The sequence below is a fragment of the Phyllostomus discolor genome, chromosome 7 (genome assembly GCF_004126475.2).
Source record: "Phyllostomus discolor isolate MPI-MPIP mPhyDis1 chromosome 7, mPhyDis1.pri.v3, whole genome shotgun sequence".
NCBI classification, from domain to species: Eukaryota; Metazoa; Chordata; class Mammalia; order Chiroptera; family Phyllostomidae; genus Phyllostomus; species Phyllostomus discolor.
Window position 1 is genome coordinate 53,161,654 of NC_040909.2, and position 27,527 is coordinate 53,189,180.

A 27,527-nucleotide genomic window follows, 5' to 3' on the forward strand; every position below is an offset into this window, starting at 1 on the left:
AATCCCCATCCCTAATCAAGAGAGACTGGGGAGGATATAAGGAGTCAGGGAGACTCAGGCTACACACACACACACACACACACACACACAGTGAACAGCATGTTTATAGCTACAGAGCAAACCAGGAGAGTTCCAGAGAAAAATTCTATCTCCTAAAACTGTCGGAGGCACTGGCAGGATGCAGTCAGCCCTGACCAAGAGAGAATCTTTGCTCTTTGGGGAAATGGTGTGCATGGAGAGCTGGTCAGGGACTTGGTGTTTTTGTGTGGGTGCCACACAGAGAGTTTTTAAAAGGGAAGCTTAAGCATGGCTGGGTAGGGTCCCCACATGCGTATGCAAGTGTCCGACCAGCAAAGAAATCAGATTGAAAGTGCAGCTTGTTCCCACTGAATCCTGCTGGGCAGGACAATCAGAAAGCTTCACAGCAAAAGGACTTTAGGGCACCACCAAGTGCAGCTGGTGAGCAGGGGGATACACACAAAATGGAAAGTTAGGATCTCAGTCTCCTGCAAGAGCAGTGGGCTGGAAGTTAGATGGGCAAGAGCTGAATGCCTGAGATTCTTTGCAGCCAGGTAGGACCCTTCACACCCCAGAACACAAACCTCTGTGAAGAATAAAGTGTGCCCAACCCCCACCTGCAGGATTGCAAACTGCAGAGCAGTAAGACCAAGCTCAAGAACCCCCTGCCAGGTTCATGTCTGCAGGGGGAAAAGAGAATCTCCAAAAGAACCACTTATGAACTTTTATTAAATGCAACAAGCTATGTTGGTTCCTCATTGAAACCAGCAGAGCAGAGACATTAGAAATTGGCACAGTAAGGGGTATTGAGGGTCTCGCACAGCCTTGGCTCCTACACAGAGCTACTATTAGCACCAAGCAGGAAAGAGCTCACCCTTTTACACAGATTAGCCCCTGACATGAAGCAGACAGCTAATTCATCAGAAACTATACATTATTGTACATAATCTGGGACAGACCAAGATATGTGGCACAGGGGCAGTGGAATACACCCACCATCTTCCCTGAAGACTGAACAGTGACTCCCAGGGGAGAACCAGGGATCTACCCTCCCTATCACACATGAAGTCCCCTCAAGGGGCAGGTGGAGGCCGTACATGTAGTGCTGTTGGACATTAGATGAACTATCCTCAGCCCTTATGCTGATTAAAAGCCAGCAGGGCAGAAGAGCAAGGACCAGCCAAGTCTGAAGGAGACAGCCACAGACTGTGGATTGCTTGTAGCTTCAAACAGGCTGCTGAAGGCTAGACAAGAATACCAGCTAACATTACCAAAGATGGATCCAGAAGGAGAAGGCAGTAGACAAAATGAAACTCTGTTGAGACAAATCCCACCTCATCCTTTATCATTATTTGCATTATTTTTTCTCCTGCATAGTTTTTTAACATTCTTTTTCTTCAATTTTGGTCCTATTATTTCACTGTTTTATTTTAGTTTAATTTCAAATCTCATATTTTACTATCCCTTCTCTTACTCCAGTTGCCTTCTTCCTTCCCTTTTTTATTTTCGTGTTAAATTTTATTTTTTCCCTTTCTATGCCTTGTTTCTACTCCTCACTCTCATAATTTCTCCTCCCTCCATCCACTCAAAACCACTTTTCTTGCCCCGGCTGGTGTAGCTCAATGGATTGAGCATGGGCTGCGAACCAAAGTATTGCAGGTTTGATTCCCAGTCAGGGTACATGCCTGTGTTGCAGGCCATGACCCCCAGCAACCGCACATTGATATTTCTTTCTCTCTCTCTCTATCTCCCTCCCTTCCCTCTCTAAAAATAAATAAATAAAATCTTTAAAAAAACATTTTTCTTTCCACTAGTCACCTCACATTATTTTTCCCCCTCCTATGATATCCTTATTTTCTTTCAATTTTTATTTTCTTTGCTCAGTTGTTGTGGATATTGCAGTGGTGGTCATTTTTTAATTTTTTTCCCCAATTTTTTCACTAGTTTCTTATTTCAAACCTCACATTACACTCTTCCCTATTCTTATTTCATTTTGCCTTATTTTTGTTAGTCATCTCCTATTCTTTTTCTTTTCTTATAAATTATTATTCTATTTCCACTTTTATTAGCATTTGCTCATTTGTTGTTGATATTGTGATTGTGATTGTAGTTGAGAGGTATTTATGTTGGTGTGGGTTTTTTTTTTGCTAGGTTCCTTTCTTTTGTTCTGGCAGTGCCTGTATAACAGCATACAAGATGTGGTGGGCATTGTAACTCTCAGTTAGCAAGCCAGAGGGGAGAACTCACAAACCAACAAGCCAACAACAACTCAAACCCAATTACAACAAGAGAGCCCACATAACCTGCATAAAGGCCATTCCTAGAGCATCCAGCTCAGGAAATCACCACTGGGTGACTCCTGAGGAGAGTGCTCCTGGGTCACAGCTGGTCTCCTACCACAGAAGCCCACCCCACAGACAGGGAGTCAAAGCAAATCAATCTAATATGCAGAGACAAACAAAAGGAACCACCTAAAATGGGGAGACAAAGAAACAACTACCAATTGAAAGGAAAGAAAGAATCCCTAGAAAAAGTGCTAAATGAAATTGAGGCAAGCAATTTGTCAGACACAGAGTCCAAAGTAATGGTTATAAGGATACTCAAGGTGTTCAGTGAGAACAACAAGAAACTATATGGTATCTACAGGGAACGTAGTGATAACTACATCATCATGAAAAAGGACATAGAAGCCATGAATAAGAAGCAGGAGGAAATGAAGAACACAGTATCTGAAATAAAGAATACACTAGAAGAAATTAAAAGCAAGGTAGATAAAGCAAAGGATTGAATCAGTGAGCTGGAAGACAAGGTAAAAAAAACACCCAGTTAGAGCAACAAAATGATAAAAGACTGAAAAAGAGTGAAGATAGTTTAAGGGAGCTGAAAGACAACATGAAACATAACAGTATTTACATCATAGGAATATCCAGAAGGAGAAGAAAAGCAGCCAGGGATAGAAAACGTGTTTGAAAAAAAATAAGTCAGAAAAACTTCCCTTAGTTGGTGAGGGAAAAAGTCATGCAAGTTAAGGAAGCACAGAGGGTCCTAATCAATATGAAACCAAAGAGGCCCACTCCAAGACACATCATAATTAAAATGCCAAAATTCAAAGACAAAGAGAGAATCTTAAAGTCAGCAAGGGAAAAACAGGAAGTAATATACAAGGGAGCTCTGATAAGGCTATAAGCTGATGTCTCAACAGAAACACTACATGACAGGAGGAGATGGCATGAAATATTCCAAGTAATGAAAAGCAAAGCCCTGAAACAAAGACTACTATACCCTGCAAGGCTCTCGTTTAAAATGGACAGCAAAATAAAGTTTCCCAGACCAAAAAAAGGCAAAAAAAGTACGTCTCCACTAAAGCAGCATTGCAACAAATGCTAAAGGAACTACTTTAAGAAAAAGAGATAGAGAGAAAGAGGGGAACACTTGTATAAAAGAAAAAAATGGCAATGAATAAATACTTATCAATAATACCTAAATGTAAATGGATTGAATGTTCCAATCAAAATATATAGGGTAACTGAATGGATAAGAAAACATGACTCATATATATGCTGTCTACAAGAGACCCACCTTAGAACAAAAGATCTACACAGGCTGAAGGTGAAAGAACAGGGGGGAAAAATTCCAAATGGACATGAAAAACAAAGTTGGGATAGTAATACTTATAACAGACAAAATAGACTTCCACAAGAGACAGAGAAGGTCATCATGTAATACTTAAGGGAGTAGTCTAAAAAGAGGAAATAACCCTTGTAAACATAAATGCACCCAACATATGAACACCTAAATATATAAGGAAAGTCTTGGACTTTAATAAGGAGATCTACAGAAATATAGTCATCATAGGGAATTTTAACACCTCACTGTCAACAATGGATAGATCGTCCAAACCAAAAATCAACAAGAATATTGTGGCATTGAACAACACTCTACATTAAGTGAACTTAATTGATTTATATGGAGCATTTCACCCCAAAGAAGCAAACTGCACACCCTTTTCAAATGCACATGAATCATTTTCAATGACAGACCATGTGGTAGGACACAAAACCAGCCTCAATAAATTCAAGAAAATTGAAATCATAGCATCTTCTCAGATCACAGAGGTTTGAAACTAGAAACCAACCTCAAGGAAAAAACTAAAAACAATCAAATACATGAAGACTGAATTGCATGTTATTAAATAATGAATGAGTCAACAGTGAGGTCAAAGAAAAAATTAAAAAGTAACTGGAGACAAGTGAAAATGAATACAAAACAACCCAAAACCTATGGGACACAGAGAAGGCACTTCTGAGAGGGAAGTTCATAGCAATATAGGCCTACCTAAAGAAGACAGAAAAATCTCATATAAACAACCTAACCTTACATCTAGAATAACTAGAGGAACAACAAACAAAGCTCAGAGTGAGTAGAAGGAAAGGAATAATCAAGATCAGAGCAGAATTAAATGATACAGAGACTAAAAAACCTATCCAAAAGATAAATGAATCCAGGAACTGGTTCTTTGAAAAGATAAACAAAATTGACTAACCTTTAACCAGACTGGTACATGCAAAAAAAATGAAACTAGACCACCAACTTACACCATACACCAGAATAAACTCAAAATGGGCAAAAGACTTAAATATAAGTTGCAATACTATAAAATCCTAGCAGAAAACATAGGAAATAAAACTTCAAATATTCTGTGTAGCCATATTTTCAATGATATATCTCCTAGGGCAAGGGAAATGAAGGAAAATAAATAAATAGGACTATATTAAATTAAAAAGCCTCTGCATGGCTAAAGAAACCATCATCAAAATAAAGTATGAACCAACTGTATAGGAGAAGATACTTGCCAATGATACATTAGACAAAATATATAAAGAACTCATATGACAATACCAGGAAGAGAAACAATCCAATTAAAAAATGGGCAAAGGACCTGAATAGGCACTTCTCCAAGGAGGACAGAGAGAGGGCCCATAGACACATTAAAGAATTAACATCACCAGCCATCAAAGAGATGCAAATTAAAATCACAATGAATTATGACCTCACACCTCTCTGAATGGCCATCATTAATAATCAACAAACAGCAAAGTTGTGGAGAAAGGGGAACCCTAGTACATTGTTGGTGGGAATGCAGACTGGTGCAGGCACAGTGGAAAAGTGTGGAATTTTCTCAAAAATTCAAAAATGGAACTGCTTTTTGACCTGGCAATTCTACTGCTGGGAATGTACCCTAGAATCATGAAACACCAATTCAAAAGAACATATGTACTCCTATGTTCATAGCAGTGCTATTTATAATAGCCAAGTGCTGGAAACAGCCTAAGTGCCCACCAGTAGATGAGTGGATTAAAAAATTGTGGTACATTTACATAGTGGAATATTACACATCAGAAAAAGAGAAGGAACTCCTACCTTTTGTGACAACATGGTTGGAACTAGAGATTATCACGCTCAGTGAAATAAGCCAGGTGGTGAAAGACAAATGCCATATGATCTCACTTATAAAAGGAATCTAATGAGTAAGATAAATTAGCATGCAAAATAGAACCAAGAAACATGGAACAGACTGCCAGGGGCCAGAGGGGAGGTAGAGGAGAGGAATGGGAAGAAGGGGAAGGGAGTAGTCAAAGAACATGTATGAATGACCCATGGCCATGGACAATGGTGTGGGGATGAACTGTGAGAATGGGGAGTGGGGTGAGCAAAGGAGGCAAAGGTGGAAAAATTGGGACAACTGTAATACAATAAACAATAAAAAATGTTTGAAAAGACTGTATATGTGAAACTACTCAAAGCACAAGTCAGTTCCTATATTTATCAAATTAACTTTCTAGTAAATCATGTTAGAGAACCAGTACTAGCCATTTTCTCTATATGTGATTTTTCTTTTACTATTTCCCTAAGCACTGACAGATGTCTTCCCCTACTTGCCTTCATTTGGTCCCTCTGTAAACAAGATTTACAGCACAAGCTTGATAGGTCCACCCTGAGCCTAACAACCTGTCTGAAGGTAACTCAAATGGTTTGACATACCACCCACCCTCACATGCACATGTTCCAGGTTTTACAGGGAAGTTTAGATACTATTAACATAGATATAGTGGCCAAGAAGTCTATTTTGAGTAGATGAGCATTTTTAGTCAGAGCCTTTCATACCTGAAAACAGTGACTTTATTTCTCTGTTACCTTTGGTAGAGAGCTCAGGAGCTGAAAAGCTCCTCTACTATTCAGTTTAACTAAAGCACTGGGTACAGGGTCTCATATGAGGGGTGAGCCAAAAAAAAAAAAAAAATCCCGGGAATTATCTTCTGGAGGGCAAGCTCCCTGTAGACTTGCCTTGCTAGGTGAGTGTTCTAGGATCTCATCTGTATCAGTGTTAGAGCTGGTGTTGCTGTGAGAGGCTGTGTTCAGCTTCAGTGAAGTTTTTTTGAAGACATTTTCAACACATTTGCCCATTTCATTATTGGTAATTTATGAGTGTACCTACCACACTGTGCTGAGTGTTCCACAGTTTTTGACCAAAACCAGCATGACTCCCGTGTTCTACCCTCATCATTCACCCCAGCTCACCACAAGCGACTTTTTTTGTTTCCTCAAGGGAAAATTCCTCAAAGGGCAACATTTTGCCAGTCTGGAAGAGGTGAAACAAAAACCAGCAGAAGCACTAAAAGGCATCAGAATCAATAACTTCAAAAACTGTTTTGAGCAGTGGAAAAAATGTCTCAATAGGTGTATTGCATCATGGGGAGTACTTTGAAGATGACTGAAGTTTAAACATGTAAGAATAAATACACAATTTTCTATAAATAAACTCTGATTTTTTGGGTCCTCCCTCATATTATGGAATAATCCATTTCATTCCAAAGGGTTTTGCAGAGTCACCAACTTTCGAGGCCACAAAGGACTTTAATGTGTACTGATACCCCAGCTCTTTCCCCGGGGCACCGTACTACAAGGGTTGACTCAGCCTGTGCCTAAAGATCTGCATTGATTCAGGGTCTCATTTCCTTACTAGGAGTCTCGTCATACCAAATATTCTATCAATCCAGCTTCTGGCCAATCCATAATCAATCACTGAAGCTGGGTTTACAGACAGAGAAAGGGTTTGCCCTCTGAGAGTAAGGCCCCACCTAGCCTGCATACCTTGACTCCACTGGAAGTTGAACAGGGCTAAGCTCAGGCAGTGCTTAAAACACAGTTACCATTTAATCAAAACAACTTGTCCAGCCCTAGTTCCAGTAAAAGATCTGGAATGTTATAATGCCCATTAAATATGTGTCCATTACTCCCACCTGTCTTGTAAACAGCGCTGCAGATGTCATCTCAGCTGATATTCCACAGTCCACATGGGGCCAGTGGGCAGCAAGGTGGTCCTGGATTGTTACATCTTCTTCCACTATTATGTAAGACACAAATAACCACAACTGCCTTCCCTCTGAGATGGCCAGTTAAAAGGGGGACAAAGCCCAATGCTAGAATTTGGAAAGGAAGAAAACTAATTTCTGAGTATCTATATACTCACCTGCATAGAAAAGGTAAGAGAAGTCCCCTGGAAATGCTTTTCCACCACAGTGCCGACTTTCTGGGTTGCCTGAAACAAATCAGCCACTTCATCGGGACGCAGATCTCGGAAGCGCTCCACTGGCCGAAGGGGACACACGAGGACATCTGCAGTGAAGTCTGTTAAGGGACACTTTGCTTGCTTTTGGTAGTATTTTTACCAAGAAGTTTATACCCACAGTACTGAGTCCCCTTGACCCAGGCCTGAACTCTCAAAGACTAAATAAAATCCAACAAATACTTGCCAACAACCAAACAAATACTTGCCAACAATCGAACTCCAAGGACTTCAAAAAGATTTTCCAACATGGTTAATTATACTTTGAAGGAGAAGCTGTGCTGAGCTGAAGAAAGTCTGTGAAGAGCAAGGGGTATCAGTATCTTGGAGAGACTCAAGTAAGTGCTTGCTGAGATAATTATGCCAAGAGGTAAGATCTGTTCTGTACCATTATTTCCTGACCCCTATTCTAATGTGCTGTTGTCTCAAGAAGCCCAAGGGGCTGGGAAAACAACTGGAATATCCAGCTGGTTTCTCTACCTAGAGCATCGTGATAAAAATTTTAATTTTAATATCTCTTTGGAGAAACATGTAATGAAAATATAATAATAGTTTTATTTATTTTATTTTTAAAACTAGTGTAGCCATTCTGAAAACATACAATGAACTTCCTCTATAACCTACAGATGTTTACATGGTTAAACAATTTATGACAAGGATTCCTCAAACTGATGATTAAGAATTTAAGAAGGCAGTTGAAGGTAAATCATTAAGTTAAGAAAAGGGTTGTCTGCTTTTGCAAACAAAAGTATTTCAGTGCAATCTGTAAGTTAGACAAATCAACGTATTTACATTATTGGTCTAAACAAACAAGATCTAGAGCAAATGGATATATGCACTCGATCATTTGTTGATAGCAAATTATCATTCAGTATTACATCATTAATAACACTTCAGTTTCTTTTCGTTTTTGAACTTATATATGTGTGGGTATAAACACATATACCCACATACATGCACATATGAGACATACTAAATTTTGTTAAGTTTTTAGATACCAGCAGGAGAAAAATCACTATAATGTTGTTTTCTGTTTTTCTCTTTTGTCCTTTGTTCTTATTGTTTTAGGAGAACATGCTTCTGCCTGGAGCTAAGTAGCTACGGGTCATAGTAAAACCATAATTCAACAACTGCTAGTTTCATCGGAATATCAAGCATTTTAGCCCATCAGACCCATGGTGGGACCCAGGCCCAGGGGAAAATGCCCTGAGCTCCACTGGGCAGGCCTGATTTTCACGAGAGCAAGGGAAGGCAAGGGAATGCTGATTAATTTTGCTCATAATCAGGAAATTCATGTCAATGGTAAACTAAGAAAAGGAGCATTTGTTTAATCTGAGTTCATTTTTCAAGAGAGGAGAAGGGAGAGGCCTTCGCCCATGGGGCATTTGATGCTTAAAAAGATAATTATCCCTTTTTTGGCAGGGCTGCTTTATTATCATGGGTCAATGAACTGTTTAGAAATAAAGAATTTCCTTTCATTTCCTTTTTAACAGATTGCCAGTCTCCACTCCCACTGAGTTGCTTTTCTTTGTTAAAAGAGACCTTTCCCCATCTTCTTCCTCCCAGCTTTAATTTACACCCACCCTTAGGCCCTGACTTCATCAAACCACAGCAAGATGACGAAGTTGCAAGCTGCCAACAATACCCACAATAGAGTGGTAGGCTATGTCTACACAGAAACTAGGTGTGGAAGAAACAGCATTTTATTTAAGCAATTGCTTACTGTGAAAATTGGTGGAATGAATTTGACAGCCTTTGTAATTTTAGTAATGTCAATGACATCTGAAAGCTCTTTTTTCAATGCCATATAAATATCTTATCACATATCTGTCCATTCTGTGAGTCTGATGCTAAGGATTGGCTTGGCCAAATGTTTAATGGTTTAAAATGTTTATGGAATCAAAAATGTCTGAATTTGTCAGATGTTTTATCCTGTGTATCTATCCAAATGCTGGGTGATACACCACATACATTTATTGTTTTGATTAAACATTAATAATAGTAACACAACATGACACAAAACAGTTAAACAGGTTAAACACATTCTCATTTAGGTGACTATTTTTCACCAGCCCATTTAGGCAACATTGTCCTGACACATACACTCCCTGCAACCCAATCTTTTGTTAAGAAGTTATTTTATCTGCATACGATGAGCACATATTTCTATGCAAATAATAAGATAAATAAAGATAGCTTGCAAGGGTGCTTACTTGGACAGGTGTTCATAGCAGTGACTGCTTTCTTTGTTTTGCTGGGACCAACAGGATGGCCTAGCAGGCCTATTAACCTGAGAGTGACCACAAAGGTAGGCTCCATACAACCCTGTAGGAGGGTAGATGGGCCTGGAGTTATACAGGGTGAACCCCTGGAGCTCTGGGTGCTGTGTGAGTAGTAGACTTGGCCAGCAGCAGGTCAACCATCCAACCCACTCCCTGGGCCATTCTAGGGACTGATTGAACACCAGAAAGCCAGGATCAACTGTCTTCCTTCAGCTCCTTTAAAGCCAGAGCAGAACAAAGCCTCTGCCTGAACCTCACAACAGGCTACATCCTGCCTGATACCTACCCACCTCCAGATCTCCTCTTTCCCCACCCCTCTCTTGCACACTATATCTGCCACATGTGCTTTCTTTCTGTTCCTCAAACATAGTAAGCTCCTTCCCTGATTTGGAGCCTATTCCCTGGCTATTTGTTCTTCCTAGAATTGAATTCTCCATGATTTTCACATGGTCACTCCTTTCTTATTATTCAGATTCTTATTCCAATGCCACTCTCTCAAAGGAATATTTCACTGCTAAGAGGTTTAAACTGTTACCTGCTTACTCACTCTTACATCACCGGTTTTCATCTTCTCTGGCCCTTGCCACCAGCAGATGGTTTTCTTCTGTTGGTTACCACCTACCTGGATAAGAACATAAGCTCCACAAGAGTGAAAATTTAGTTTTGTTTACTGATATTTCCTTACCACTTATGACATGTGAGACACTGAATAAGTATTACTGGAATGAATACATAAATAATACACAAGATCTCATATCACCCACCTCTGAGTACTAAAATTCTGATGAAATTCATTTACTTTTCAATTACCTATACAAAACTGGGATGGGCTGAAAGATTTTTTTTAATTCAAAGAGACTGATGCTTAATATCTAAAATAGAACTAATGTTGGATAAGAGCTGGAGAAATATAAACTCATTTGCAATGTAAACTGATTTTCATATAAGCCCAAAGGAAATATAATTATGAAGGTAAAATCCTTTTTAAAAATCCTTTTATAATTAGAAAGAAGTGGTTTCTAGAATATTCAAAGTGTCAGATAAACTATGTATAGAAAAATGCTGCTTTATACTATGACTAGGAAATGTAATTCGTTTGTTCATTCAATGAACAGTGAGCACTAGTTAAGTGTAGACATTGTGCTAGGTTCTAGGAATTGCAAGGAGAGTAAGAAGTTGCTCTTGTCTTTCCATTCCAGGAAACAGGGATTGAGACAGAGAGCTACAGCACTGTGGGAGGCACAGCATAAGAACAGAGGGCTATAGAGGCAGAGAAACCTGGGGCACCTTAATAAGGTAAGGGTTCCAGAATAACCATGAATAAACTCTGAATTGCATAGATTGTCCCATGGCTAACTGGAAATATAAATGTGTTCATAAAGGATTTAGAGCAAGTAAGCAAACTTTTTCTACAAAGGACCAAATATGTAAATATTAATATTTTAGGCTGGTGGGCCATGAGCCCAAGGAGTCATGCATAATACAAACACTAATAGGTGTGGCCATGTTCCAGTAAACAAAAGGAGGAGGCTGGCCAGATTTGGCCCGTGGGCCTTAAGGTTTCAATCCTGATATGGAGGAATCACATTAGAAAGAGGTAACTAAAGGGAACAAGATGTGTTGGATTCCTACTCTTCCTTCCCTAAGTCGAGGACTACAATGCTATCTTAAGAGCATACTGGATAAATCTTATGGTATCTTACAAAATTTAATTGTCTAAGAAAAACATCCGAGCATGTTAGAGCATGTTCATGCCTGTGTACAATGCTTTTAAAGACTAATCACATCAGAAAATGTGTTATGATATCGACACCATGAAATGAATCATGAGTATTTCTCCCCAACACAAGTAAACCGAGTTAGTTTCATCTCTAATTGGAAAAATGCAGCATATGATCTGCAAACACACGAGAGGATCAAAGTAGTGTGTTATTTACAAACTCATTTGAAAATAAAAGTATTTTCTCAAAATAAGTGCATAAGTCTTGGAAGAAAACATCATATTGCTTAAAGATGGTAGGTGTGTGTTACAGGTTCCTCCTTGACACACAAGTCAGGGAAAGCAAATTAATTTTGAAGGAGAGTAGACAGCTCTTGTAATTCTACTGCCACTGTTTATATGGCAATTATTTTAAGGTAATATCACTGATGTAGTATAATTTAATATGGAGACTCTTAGGCTTTGTTAATGGACAAATCCTATATTACACACAGACAATAGGAATGCACTTCTCCTGCATCCTCTTTGCTTGAGGTTGACATCTCCGCGGAGACTTGTTAGCCAGCATGCAAAGATAGCCCTTGAGGAAGTTAATCTACTCAATGGAATTTAATGTATGTTGATCCAGTATGTATCACACATGAAAAACTGTGAAAGAAGATTATCAAATGCAATCTGGTCTCTCCCTACAATATAAATAGAGGCATCTATTTAGTAATAACAATTTTTCAAAAGAAAAGAAGACCAATAATTACAATTTAGTGCCTATGATTGACAAAAACATTCCTCATAGCAGAGGAAAATCAAAGAAGGCTTCGTACTGCAGATGAGATTTAAAGTGGGCTTTACAAATGGGGGAGTAACTCAAACAATGGGTCGGCTGGCAAACCGCTCACCCATCCATTTCACAGCTAAAGCCTTCTCTCAGCCCAGGGCTTGTATTACAGTTTAGGATGCCAAGATGAGTACAATGGAGTAACTGACCTTGCAGAGTTCACACTCTAATATCCCAAACTGTCGTGCAGTGTAAACAGATCATTACAACATGGAGAGATGAGAGCTATTGATAGAAATCAGTGCAGATTGTTGTGGGAGCACAGAGGAGGCTGAACCTAATTCTGCCTATGGGCTGGATAAACTTTTCAGTATGGGCTTGTGTTTCCAGTCTCTAAAATTAGCATGCATTTCTCCAAATTTGGATCAAATCAGTCCTTGAAAATGGCCTCATAACTTATGGTTAGCTTCAAATAAAGTCATCAGGCATTCCCCCTTTAGCTAAAAATCACTGTTTCATTTATATATGTACTCAAATTTACTTTATCTTTCCAACTAACTCATAAAATACTTTCATAATTCCTATTTTTCAGATGAGGAAATTTCAGCTTATAGAAAATAAGAAACTTGTGCAAGACAGCACCACCCCCAATACAAGACTAAACTAGACTTTAACTCAAGCCTGTCTGATTCCAAAGTCCATGTTATTAACCAGTGCTCTGTGATGTTTTTTATCTTTCATGATCAGTCTCTGTTTACCCTCTTATTAAAAGTGTGCACTGTGTTCCCAGAGTTCCTTTGTTTATGGAAGAGAATTGTGGGTTTCATGAAATTCAAAGATACTGTGCAAAACTGCTAAAGTCCTGAAAAACACCTAGCCTTGAAGGAAGAAAGCAGAAGAGACATAAAGTCTTATGGTGGAAGAGGGCCTCAGTGTTGGACAGAGGAGGTCATACACAGGGCCCTTGCCCTAACACAGAACTGTGAGTAAGGGCAGCAACTTCAGAGAACTATCTTGCACCAGGGGGTCAGAGGGAGGAAGTAATGTGAAATGCAGAGCCTGCATTTTCTCTCTTTTCCATCTTTAAGCGTAGATTGCTTCAAGGTAACTTTGACTCCACTGGGCTGCCAGGCTCCAGAGTAAGATTAGATATTCTGATCAATGTCAATGGATTACACTGTCAGACACACTGAACAATCCCTTTGCTTTTGGACAGCCTAATTATTGGAAGCCATTGACTTCCTCATAGTATCATTTATATCACCAAGGCCTACTAAAAACCTGGTAATGCCTTTCCCCTCCTTTTTCTCTCCACTTCACCACCAGCTCAGAAGTGACTGTCTCATTACATTGGATATAAACAGTGTGTTTTTGCCACATTACAGTGATGTGACAACGTGCCAAACCCTGTGGTAAACTCTCACTGTTACACAGCGAACCCAGAATACACACAATTATAGAAAGAAATCAGATGAATCTTTGCACTAGTCAAGTACCTAAAATGGTTGTGGTAGACTATTTGCAAATATTACTACAAGAATCTTTCCCATTCTGCATGTCCCTCTTCAAAGTGACTTTGCTCCTCTTCACATCAAGAGTTGAAGGCTATGTCCCCTCCCTTTGAATCTGCACTGGCCTTGTGACTTGCTTTGATTAGTGGAATGTGACGGAAGTGTTCCTATGTGACTTGCTATGTTCAGGTATTAACAAAATTTGCATCTTCTGGGTTTTGTTGTTGTTGTTGTTGTTGTTGTTCTATTGGAATCCTGATAAGCATGCTGTGAAAAAGCCCAGCTAGCCTCTTGGAGAACAAGTCACATGGAGGAGAACTGAGATCCTCAGCAGACAGCCAGCACCCACTGTTTGGCCTTTTAGACCTAAGAAAGCTACTGCCTGACTTCCAAACTTCTGTCTCAGTTATCCATTGCTGCATAATGAACTACCCTAAAAACGCTGGTGCATAATGGAACATTGACTTGTTTTCTTATCATAATCCTGTGGGTACTTTTGCAGCTGGTCTCACCTGAGCTTACTCATGCAACTGCTTCCAGACAGTTCACTGGGCCCCTAATCTCTGTGCTCTTAAATTCCATCTCCTGATAGAAGGAGTGGAAAGAACACATTGAAAAGAAGCATGGGCACTGGAAGTCACAGAGTGTCAACCCACATTATTATAACAATCTACCAAAGTTGGTGACTCTGAAAAGAAGTTCTGGGGGTTTTGCAAAGATGAACAGGTGCCCAAGGTATCTTGGATATTCTAGTGACTGTATACACCCATGTTATTTTAGAGCTGGGATGGATTCTAAATATTATCTACTCCAATATCTTCCTTGTTAGAAAAAAATGGGGGTTAGAAAAATTAACTGATTTGTTCAAAGACACAGTTAAGGACATGACTGAAATTGAAATTCAGCTGTTTGGCTTCCCAAACCAAAGTTCTTTCTATTTATACAGGAGATGACAAAATGTTGCACTTCAGCTACATATTCCAATACTAAACCTATGGCAGACATTAACAATTGACTAACAAATTTTCTTTTTGCACCACAGAGACTCAGAATCCTTGTCAATCCTGATCTCTAAGCAGTCACCACCAATGAGAGTGGGTATAGAACATGAAAACAGCTATGAACCACAGAAACAACTGCAAAGGCCTGGTGGAATCGAGAACAAAGCGAGATTCTGTCAAAGTGAGAATCTGCCTAACTATACTAGATGTTCATTGTGTTACTACATTATTATTCAGAATAAATTTGATAAGTTCAAAATTTGTTCATCAAGGATAATAATTGATGATTAAAAATAATTTTATGAGTATTTCCATGACAAATATGAAATATTTAAATATGGGGTCATGACAGAAAAATGGAAATGTACTAATTTAGATGATTAATTCAAGGAGACAGCAGAATATTATACTCAGACTTGCTCCTACCTATTTTTCTATATTTGATCTATTCTAGGGATTCAAAATATAAAAACACTAAAATAAATCAAACCATCAAAATATCATTGATTTTGATGAGGCTGATCAGCGTGTGTATATATGAATATGGAGTGAGTTTGTATCAAATGCTATGACAAAGAATTAGCCATTCTTCTAAACTAATAATAAAGAAGAGTCTCTATTCATCTGCAAGGCAAATCAGTATGCAGTTAAGTCACAAGCACAGAACCTTCCTGCCTGTACTGCAGAGTTCTGCAGACCCTTGTAGTGAATCACTTGCTCTAACAAATAATCCTAGACCTTGCAAAAACCATAAGCACAACTGGCATGAATGCAATTTCAGAAAGCGATGAATTCCAGCACAGTGTGATCCAGATAATGATACTACTCTGTTCATGGATCTGTACCTGGATCTCAGGGCAAGCATCTCACCAACATCTACAAGAATTCTCATGTTCTGTCCTGGAGAATGCCTTGGGCCAAAGATACAGTGTGAGTGAGTCTTTAGTTACCTAGGGGCACAGAAGCCAGGTATCATTCTCTAGGCACTGCTCTGGCTGCTAGGAGGTGAAAATCAAATTCATAGGGAGAAGCAAACAGGCAGCTTTCAAAGAAAGCAAATGAAAGAGAAGCCTGCAGCCTGGAGGCCAATTCTTTGGTCTAAATTTCATACATAACTCTGTGATTTTTTTTAAGTTAGAGGAATCTTGTGTTGATTATACTAGGAGAATCAGAATTGGCAACAGTTATGCTTATATGAAACTAAATATGTGGGGGAAATGAATAGTAACAGAAGGGGAAGGAAAGAATACATAACATTTGTTTGCTGCCTACTGTGCCCTTTGAGGTAGACAGTATTACCCACACCTGTTTTTCCACATTCAGAAGTTGAAACTGAACACATTAATCTGCATAACCAATGTCACAGTGATATAAAGTAAAAGCTCTGGAGAGGGCCATGTGGTATTTAAAGTTGTCTACACTATTTCAATGTCTCCCAAGTTCATAAAAGTATCCAAGTACTATTGCAGTGTTCATTAGAGTGATTCACCAGAACACTGGGTCCATGAGATGTTTTTAGATACTATACAAAAAAAAATCTTGTGGTCAAAAAGATTAAGAAATGCTGAATGAAATTAGGTAAAATAAGTCTTTTATTTATAACACTACTCATCAGTATGCTTAATGTGCTAATGTTCATTCTGACTTCCCCAAAAGAAGAGATACTCTGAAGCATTTCTCATATTTGCTTACAAATAAAACTATTATTATTTTACTTTTTTTCTTTCTTTGTAGAACATTGCATAGGACAAATATTGCAGGGGATGTTTACTGGAAATACTGAGCATCACTTACCTAAACATAGAGATACTGAAAAATTTCTGCTTTTTAATCAAAAAGTAGCCCTGGCTGGCATGGCTCAGTGGATTGAGTGCCAGCCTATGAACCAAAGGGTCACTGGTTCAATTTCCAGTCAGGGCATGAGCCTGGGTTGTGGGCCAGGTCCCCAGTTGGGGGTACATGAGAGGCAGCTACACATTGATGTTTTTCCCTTGCTTTCTTCCTCCCTTTCCCTAAAAATAAATAAAATCTTTAAAAAAAATAAACATCTTATTATTCATATGAAGAAAGCAAGAGGGCATTCTGGTAAATGAACTATTCTGAAAAATTGAGCATTAAAATACATCAGATGGGACATGGTAGTCATTAGTGCTGTTTGTCAACTATTTGAGGTTTTTGCCATGTCCAGGTACATGGCTTACGCATCATGGATCTTTGAGGCTGGCGAAGCTGAAGAAATTCTGACCAAGGATTTGTGAACAAAAGTGATATATGTCACTTATAAACTAGGGCCCTTAACTGCTAGTGTGAAACTCCAAAGCCCTCTTTCCTCTTCCACAGCAACCAGCCACATTGGTTGTGTGGTGGGTACCAGACCACCATTGCAGGTTTTCTCATCATCTGTTCTTACAGTGACAAGAGCGAGTTTGTTAAATAGGTTTCATTTGTTCTGCTAACTCCAAATAATTTGTAATAGCTGCTTAGAGAAGTGTGTTAAAGAAGATTCAGAGGCCTTGATAAAGATCAGGAGAGAAGATGGAGGGGTATATTAGTATGTATGGTCAGGAGGTTGGGAAGAATATCAGCATGCATACTAAGTATCTGCCATTCTTCAATTAAAAAGCAACAAAAATATTTTGCTAAGGCTCCCTTTCCTGCTTTCTTAATGGCATGGAAGTCATATCCAGGTCTTGAAATGCCTAAGTAACCATGATAAAAATCTAGTATTATTGGTATTGTCCTGGAGGTATACAGAAGTATGTGTATTTTAAATAATTCTAGTTAGAAAAGCATTGAACAAGAAAGTTACTGTCACTCATTAAATGAAAATATGGGAGTGGGGGCATACCAAGATGACAATGCTGTAAAACTGTCCTTAAGTGTTAACAACAGAGAAGTATTGCAATAGAAAATAAATGAAGTACACTCCGCAGCTGGAATATTTAAGGATTATTCACAAAGAAGGATTAAAAAAATACATATGTACTCTGTAAGAATCACCTCAAAAATTCTGTGAAAAGATTTTAGTGTAGAGTAGATCAGAAAGTAATGCTAATGATTTGCAATTTACTGGAGATCTCCTGGAAAAACACAAGATCAATAGTTTACACCCTTACAGTATACTATCCTGTGAATGAGGACAGAGCACCCTGAGTGTCTACTTCCACAGGGCAGCCAGGTTAAACCAAGACATGAATAGAGTCCACCCAGGACAAGTTCCATCAGGTCCCGCAAAGTATGGATTCCAGCTGTAGGTTTGTTTATGCCACTCAACAGCCAGTGAAAATTCCCGTTTCCATCAGATCATCAGTACAGTGGGGTAAACCAAGAAGCCACCCACACTTCACATATACAACATGAGGGCAAATGCATGTAGAACAGAGAGATTCTTTAATGAGAGAAAATGAATAGAGAGGACACAGGAAGTAAAAAGGAAATAAGAAAGACATAAAAAGGGAATAATTAGCAGGAAAAACATTCTTAGAAAATCAGAAATATTCCCTAGTAGACAGGTTCAGCTGGCATTCCTGGTACCAAACATGGTGTTTTACGCAGATTAGGCCTCCAATGAGAATTTGGGGGAAGAGTAAATGGCACATGTGCTTATTCCTTGTTTAATCTGAGAAACAGTTCTTTCTTGTAAGTAATCCTTCAAGTGTTTCAGAAATTGTAGTTTCTGAGAAACCACTGAACCACATCAGACTGAACTCACATATATAAAAATAATTGAAGGAAGCCCTGGCTGGCGTAGCTCAGTGGATTGAGCGCAGGCTGCAAACCAAAGTGTCGCAGGTTCGATTCCCAGTCAGGCCACATACCTGGGTTGCAGGCCACGGCCCCCAGCAACCACACATTGATGTTTTTCTCTCTCTCTTTCTCCCTCCCTTCCCTCTCTAAAAATAAAATAAATAAAATCTTTAAAAAATAAAAAATAATTGAGGGAAATGCACTTAACACTAAAAATCAAACAAGCAAACAAAAAATCCACCTGAGTATCTGGTCTAAAAGAGACATAGAAAAATAAATATAAAGTACTGTCCTTTCACACATCAATGGCAGTGCTCGCATTTCAGATAAAAATCTTGTAGATCACTTACTTATTAGAGCTTGGAAAGACTTGAGAATAACATTGTTCTATGGTCTTTTAATAACAATGAGAAATCTCTTCAGTGACAAATACAAATGTTGATGGAAAAGTCTTTCAAAAAAAAAAAAAAAAAGAAAACCTTAAGTATTCCAATTTGGCATTCACAGTGATTCTCAATTACTCCAAACCCTGCCCCACTCAAATTCAGTCTCCCATGAGTTAGCAACCTAAAAGACATAATGTGAGAATATTTTATAGTGAAAAGTGTTCAAGTGATTAATGAATGAACTTCTCACTGAATTACTGAAGGAAGATCATAAGGCCAAATTTGGGAGGGAATGGTAAAGGCAAAACACTTTTTAGGACTTTGTATGTTTTTCACTTATTTGTTAAGTATGTGTTAAGAGCCTCCTACCTGGTAGGTATTGTGTAAGATACTGAAGGTATAGCACACACCAGCCACTTGCATCCCCTCCCTTCCAAAGTTAAACATTCTAGAGGGTGAATAGACAAAAGGTAAGAAATAGATCAAAATGTAGCCTCTACTATAAAAGAGACAAGGTTGAGATGAGAAAGCAAGATGCAATGGTACAAGGGCAAGAACATTCCAAGCCAATAGCTAAATTGGGAATGATCTTGACCTGTTTACCTGGGATACCAGGAAAAAGCACAGACTTTTCACAGCCTTGGCTGGAAGTCTGGATTTATTCCACGGGCATGGGGAAGCCTCTGAAGCATTTCAGGCAGTGGGGAGTTGAGGCATATGACAGAACCTGAGTTGTTTTTTAGAAATATCACTCTCAATGCTGTATAGAAAAAAAAATCAATGAAAGCAAAGATGGAAGCTGAGGACCACTGAGGATGTCTTTACCAGAGACTGAGAGATTCAAAACAGGCCTGGACTATGGTGGTGGCAGTAGAGATGCAGAGAATTCAAGATACATCTCTGAGCAAGGAGCAACGGGACTTAGTGATGGATAATGGGCAAAGAAGGAGGGTGATCCAAGAGGACTCCAGGACTTTGGCCTGAGTAGGTGGGTAGAAAGTGAAGTAATTTAGGAGATAAGTGGAAGAAGGGCAATGTCATGTGGCTCACCATTTAGAGAACTTCCCTTCTTGAAATTACATATTTCCTAGAGCCAACTAAATCAGACTTCCCCAAACTGGTGTAGGGGTGAATTGCTTGAAATTGTTTGCAAAACAGAGGATGGGTGTGTGTGTGTGTGTGTGTGTGTGTGTGTATACTGTTCTTGTGGTCTTCAGCTTGCAAAAAAATGCTTAGTTTCCTGAGCCCAACTAAGATAAATCACTGATTTAAATGAGCAGAATTATTTGAAATTAGTCCCCAAGAGAATGATTTAAAAAGGCTCCCACTTTTATGCAATTTAGCTTAGAATCTAATAAACCCTTCCGTGGAGAATGAAAAAACAAGTCTACTCTGTGTCTGAGCAATGTGTTCATGAGGATGAACCCTCCATAAAAGACAAACTAAGTTTTTCTATGTTTTTTTTAATGGTGTAACACTAAAGTCATTTTAATCTGATCCAGCAGTGAACAATTTAAGTCATGTTTCTTCCAACAAAAGACAGCTGGACACACAAAGATGATTGTGTGATTCATTCAAAATTTAAGAATAGGCTAAATCATTTATAACAATAAAAAAGCAGAAAATCCTACTGAAAAAAATAAAAGGAAAATTCTAAGTAGCAAATTATTTCCAAATGTTTCCAAAACAGGAAGCAAAAGACACTGTCATGTCACCCTGGAATCTTCCAGAATAGATAAGTTAATCAGGCAGCCTTTAATAACAAAGAAGCAATTTATTTTAAAAAATTAATTTAAAAAAACTCAGAAACTTTGGCAATGAACTACATTGTCAGAATGTCAAGAAAGCAGACTTTTTCAAGACAATGCTTTGTATACAAATATAGCTCAGCATTCATCACTAAACCTCCAAAGCCTGTAAAAGAAAAAGTTTTATTCTTTCCATCTGCTTATACTCTTCTCCTAATAAAGAGACTGTCAATGACAGAAGAGGCTCTGACATCTTTAAAACAATAATAATTTTTAAAAATGCAGCCACAAATATAGGGTTTCAAACCAGAAACTCCTCTAAGCCACTCTTTCCTCCTCAGTTCTCTTAGCCTAGTGTCTTTGTTAATACTGGGTTAATATTTATACCTACTTCACTGCAGTGTATAACGGGTTTTTTTAAATAATAGCATATTTCATACCATAAAGTAAAAGCTGAACATTTTAAAAAGTGGTTGTTTTTTATAAAAGTCAGTAGAAGTGAATTCCTTAAAGGAATTCAGTCTTGGCAAACATAATGTGAATATGTGATTGAAACAGTGTCATTCACTAACTGCAGTGTTATTATTCACAACCTTAAACTTCACTCATTCCACATATAAAATTTCACCCCTATTTTTTCCATGTTCTACTTACCTACCCACCTCTATTCCCTCATATTACTTCCGCCTGTATTTTCCTTCTCCATCAAAATCTAACATCCCTGGAGGCAGGGTCTGGGTATAAGTTATCTTATAATTTCTTCTTCCCTTCTGGTTTCAACTGTATGAATTTAAAAAACATAACTGGTAACAATAAGAAAAACCAAAACACAAAAACAAACACTGTAAAAATATTTAGACTAAGCGTATTTAAAATTTACAACTTTTCTCAGCCTTCTCCTTTCCAAATTTTGTTTAGACAGCACAGCACATGATACAGTTTGCCTAATGTTTAAATTATGATATCCAACAATTTAAAAGGATCTATAAAAAACCATCTTTAACACATTTTGTACATATTTGAATTTCATTTTATATGTAATTGAAAAAATATTTAAGGATGCATAAGGAAAGCAAAAGTTGTGGAAACAGATGTTCTGGCAATTTCATAAGTTTTATATTTATATATTATTGTTCTTCTTGAAGGACCCTAAAACTCAGATATTTATATGCTCAGATACTAAAAACATACCTTTGCTACCCACCAATCTCTGGCATGGAGAATCAGATATTGGCCCCAATAGCTCTCCCTACCAACATCACCATCATCACTACCATCTTTCCATCATTACTTAAAACAAGGTAGGAATTGTCTGAATCACAATTGTTGCCAAAATAAGTGTCTCAAATTTCTGATTGATGACTAAATATCCCTTTAGTAAACTGCAACCTCAAGTACTATGCCACAGAGTAGAGAGATTCTAGCCACATTAATGTTTCTGCATGGAAAAAAACACAAACCACTGCCTGAAAAAATACTCTTATTCAGAATCTCATGTGGTTCATCTCAATCTATGAAAAGGAAAACATAAACAAGAATAATTCAAATTAGGAGGAGTTAGTAATATGGATTTTCAATGTTATTGATATCCCTATAGCCATAATAACTTACCTAATACAGATCATTGTCTAAAGAGCAGCACTATGCAATGGAACTTTTGCAATGACAGAAATATTCTATATTCTACTCTATACAATATGGTAGCCACTGACCACATGTGGCTAGTAAGTACTTAAAATGGGGTTTATGTGATGGAATAACTGAATTTTAATAGTATTTAATTCTAATTTACTTTAATTTTAAAATTAACAGTTAAATTTAAACTTTAAATTTTAATTTAAATAGCTACCTGTAGCTAGTAGCCTTCTGCAGTTAGCAGTGACTGCACTGGATCGTGCCTTAGTAGAGGCTGTGATGTACAGCATCAATAATAGGAGCAGGAAATGATGGGAACTGGGGCAAGCTGGAAAACACATTTCCTAAGGTGGGCAGACACTACTCAAATGTTTATTCCAGAAGAAACTGGAAATTTGGATGCTACATGTAATTCTCTTCTATTTAACATCTGGCGACTATAGGCAGCCCTCCCCTCACATGATTCCAAATTTCACTGTCCACAGTTTAGTTAAATAACATCAATTCTCCAATAATACAGCTGAAATTTCAGTCACTGTTGTTTATTACCTTGGAATCCATGCACAAATTCACTATGAGGTCTCCAGTCTACAAATTACTATGTTTAATAACAGATGCACATAGTGATCAGTGGCCAACCCTGTCACTTTTTCCAAGTCTGCCAGCAAGTGGTCACTGTGCACTGTCACTGGGAGGCATATGGCCTGCAAAGCACATAGTTGTGTTGCCTCCTGGCCTGCCACTGATAAACCCCAGTGACATTTTACCAAAATAGATAATCAGAAGAGGGAACTGGCCAACAAATATGAAAGTGAAGCAGAGAAACAAAGAGTGGTAATGCTAGACTAGAAATGTGAATTCAATGTAAATGAAGTTATTAAAAAATAGCTGACTGTAGGAATACTGGCCATGTAGTCACTTAGGAAACTCTAGATGTGCAGACAGAGAAACTTAGCAAAGGCAAACTTATGCACACAAATGCAAGAAGTGGTTATGATGAAAAGGAGGAAGATGTACCAGAGGAAGTGATGCCAGCAAAAATACTCACATTTTCAAGAACTGCATGTTTCACCACATTGAAAACACAAAGGATAAAATGTCAAAAATTGGAACTCATCCAAACTCAGAATGGAGTATGACATTTTGCCAATGCATGGAAAGGGTGCTCTCTCTGTATTTTAAATTGTGCAACCACAGAAAGCAAGAGAGCTCTGTTTAAACTATTGTTGATAAATGTTGTCCAAAGGAAAAAAAATACTTTAATTATCAGTGTTTCTAATGTTTAAAATTACAGCATACCAAATAAGTGTTGGTCATAATATTTTTATTTCCTAATATACTTTTAATGAACAATAAGAGTTTTAAGTGTTTCAACAAAAATTTTTAAAGGTCATGGAACAATCACAATTTTCCCCATTGATTATTAAAATTGCTTTACATGGTTTCAGGTACATGGTCATTTTTCATCCCCATACTGGTATACACAGTGAACACTGTCTGTACTTAAGTTCATAAAAAATACTGGGCAGGACAGATAGAAGGTATGGCTAATGGGCTACAAATGGAAGACCTGTGCCAGGAATTAGTGTCATACCCTACATGCATCCTGACAACAGCAGGAGAGAATGTGTTGAAGAAATCAAGGACATTATCTTTAGAAAATGTCTTTAGAAAGATGTATTTTGGCTCTTCCTGTATACCAATGGTGCCTTTCAAGCTGCTACCCTGGTTATGGAGTTCTACCCTGAGTAGACAGCTCCACAGCCCAGCAAAGAGGGTTACCCTGTCCTTGAGAATACCTAAGACTCCACTCTTTAGAACATAACAAATGTGCTGAGACAAAGAAATTTGGTAAAATGAAAGAACAGATCAAAACTCCCAAAAAAGAGCTAAGTGATGAGGAGATAGACAACTGATCTGATGCAGAGTTCAAAACACTGGTAATCAGGATACTCACAAAATTGATTGAGCTCAATCACAAAACGAAGAAAGAAATGAAGGCTATACAAAGTGAAATAAAGGAAAATATTCAGGGAACCAACAGTGAAGGGAAGGAAGCTGGGACTCAAATCGATGATTTGGAATGAAAGGAAGAAATAAACAATTAACTGGAACAGGATGAAGAAACAAGAATTCAAAAAAATGAGGAGAGGCTTAGAAACCTCTGGGACAACTTTAAGTGCTCCAACATCTGAATCACAGGGATGCCAGAGGGAGAAGAGGAAGAACAAGAAATCAAAAACTTATTTGAACAAATAATGAAGGAGAACTTTCCTAGTCTGGCAAAGAAAATAAGCTTCAAGAAAGTTGAGGAAGCCCAGAGAATCCCAAAGAAATTAGACCCAAGGAGGAACACACCAAGGCACATCATAATTACATTACCCAAGATGAAAGATAAGGAGAGAATCTTAAAAGCAGCAAGAGGACAGAGTTACCTACAAAGGAGTTCCCATAAAGCCATCAGCTGATTTCTCAAAAGAAACCTTGCAAGCAAGGAGGGGCTGGAAAGAAGTATTTGAAGTCATGGAAGGCAAGGACCTACATTCAAGATTATTCTATCCAGCAAAGCTATCATTTACAATAGAAAGGCAGATAAAGTGCTTCCCAGATAAGATCAAGTTAAAGAAGTTCATCATTACCAAACCTTTATTATATGAAACATTAAAGAGACTTATCTAAGAAATAGAAGATCGGCCCTGGCTGGCATAGCTCAGTGGATTGAGCACAGGCTGGGAACCAAAGTGTCCCAGGTTCGATTCCCAGCTAGGATACATTCCTGGGTTGCAGGCCATAACCCCCAGCAACCGCACATTGATGTTTCTTTCTCTCTCCCTCCCTTCTCTCCCTAAAAATAAATAAATAAAATCTATAAAAAAAAGAAATAGAAGATCAATAACTATGGATGGTAAAATGACAACAAACTCAAAACTATCAACAACTAAATCTAAAAAAATAACAAAGCAAACAACTAGAAGAACAGTAACAGAATCACAGAAATGGAGACCATATAGAGAGAATCTCTCTATGAGTTTCTCTCTATGGGTTTCTCTCTATGAGTTATTAGCTAGCAGGGGAGAATGGGGTAGAAAAGGTACAGGGAATAAGAAGCAAAATTGGTAGGCATGAAATAGACAGGGGGAGGTCAAGAATAGTATAGGAAACAGAGAAGCCAGAGAACTTGTATGTATAGCCCATGGACATGAACTAAGGGGGGGTGCTGGAGAGTCAGTGGTGCAGTGCAGAGAGGCAATAAAGTAGAGAAAAAAAATGGGATAACTGTAATAGCATAATCAATAAAATATACTTATTAAAAAAAGATATATTTCTCCAATACTATGTTCAGGAAGGTACGTGCTTTTAAATTCTCCCAACAGACTATCTGACAAAAATAAAGTTTAGAATTAATTTTTTTATGAAAAATAGCTTAGTTGGCAACTGCATGTTATAAAACCACCTGACTTCTGAATCCTTCACTAAATCTGGATGTTAAACATTAAGTTTTCACAACCAAATGTTCCCTTGTACATAATAATATGAAGGGAGCTAGATTATGTAATAGGTAACACCAACACCATGCATATCTTCTATTTCATATAGATGTTGAACAATAGGCAAAATTCCTGCCAAATTCTTGTTTTGAGGCAACAAAAGGGATGTAGATGTAACTGTGTTGTCCCTCACATGATATTCTACCATAGGCACTTTCTATAGTGTACCACCTGCCTACCAGTCTTACCAGAGGGAAAGGGTTGGGAGAGGTCAAAGAGTGTAAAGGAAGTCAAATATATATAGCAGTAGAAGGGGACTAGACATCACGGGGTAAGCACACAGTGGAATACCCAGATGATGTACTATATGGTTGTATATATGAAATATATGTGATGCTATTAACCAATGCTACCCCAATAAGTTTAATTAAAAAAAAAAAAAAGAAGTCCTCTCATTTAGCCTTTAATTCAAAGATTTTCTCTTGAACTCTGGCTAAGTTTCAGATCATATGTCAGGTCTTAGGAGACTTGTCTGCTTCATCTAAAGAACCCCTTCTTCCACAACTACCCATATATTTATATTCTTCAGAACATCTTTCAAATTCTGGAACTGTAGTAGTCACTTATGTTTACTTTTTTCTTAACCAGTATGTAAATTGAAATGAGAATACGATTCACAAATGTGTGGTTTCCAGCTGAATTCTAGTGCCTAGTGTAGTTCCTAAATGTAAAGAACTTTGTAAAATTCTGAATAAATGTACAGTTGCATGGTTTGAATAAATATCTATTTGTATGAATGACTATTTGAATAAATCACTGTTGAAATGACGACTGATTAGTTAATAAATCAGACTGAATTATTACCTTATTTTAGTAAGTAGAAAAAGAAAACAATAACTATTTTCCTTTATATGTTTCATGTCCACAAATAGAAAATTATCTGAGTTGTCTTTCTTCTCCTCATTTTTACCCTTAGACAATTCTAAATTGCAAATTCTTATAGCAGAGAGCTCCCCAGGTCTTCCTACCATTTGCTCAAGTGCAAGATGGAGAAGTCTCACGTCTCAGCAGCATGTGTGACAACAGCTTGGGAATTTTTGTTGAGAATATGCTCAAGATGAGTCGACAGAGAAATGTTGTTTCTACAAAAACACATTATATCTCAGACTGTGAATGCAAGTCTGATGTTAAGTCAAGGGAGGTGATTTCTCACTCTGATCTTTGTTGGCAAGGCTACTTGTAGAGTTTTCTGTCAACATGGGAGCCACCAGGGAGAGCCTACTACACATTCACAGAAGGAATATGTATAAATGAGGAAGATCAGAGAAAATAGACATAAAAAAACCAAGGGCCAACTGTTAAGCCATAGCATTGGGGAGACTGTTGTGTTGGGAAGAGAAAGATGTAGGCTAATCTGACTAGTAAATGATTAAACAAAAACCAGGTAGCAAACAGTAGAACAGAATTTGAATGCAGCATGCAGGTTGGGGAGGAACCCAGATATGTATTCACATTCCATTTCTACCACCTTTTAGCTTTTTGACTTTGGGCTAATAAATTATGTGAGTCATGTTAACTTTATCTGCTAA

At 38.0% G+C, this 27,527-nt stretch overlaps 1 protein-coding gene across 1 annotated transcript in view; it reads right to left on the minus strand.

The window, feature by feature from the left end:
• Positions 1–27,527, minus strand: part of FHIT (fragile histidine triad diadenosine triphosphatase) — a 1,459,115-nt gene that overhangs the window by 273,481 nt on the left and 1,158,107 nt on the right. The window contains exon 5 of the mRNA XM_028518409.2: positions 7,550–7,695. Coding sequence (XP_028374210.1) covers positions 7,550–7,695 — 146 coding nt within the window. The remainder of the gene's footprint in view (positions 1–7,549; positions 7,696–27,527) is intronic.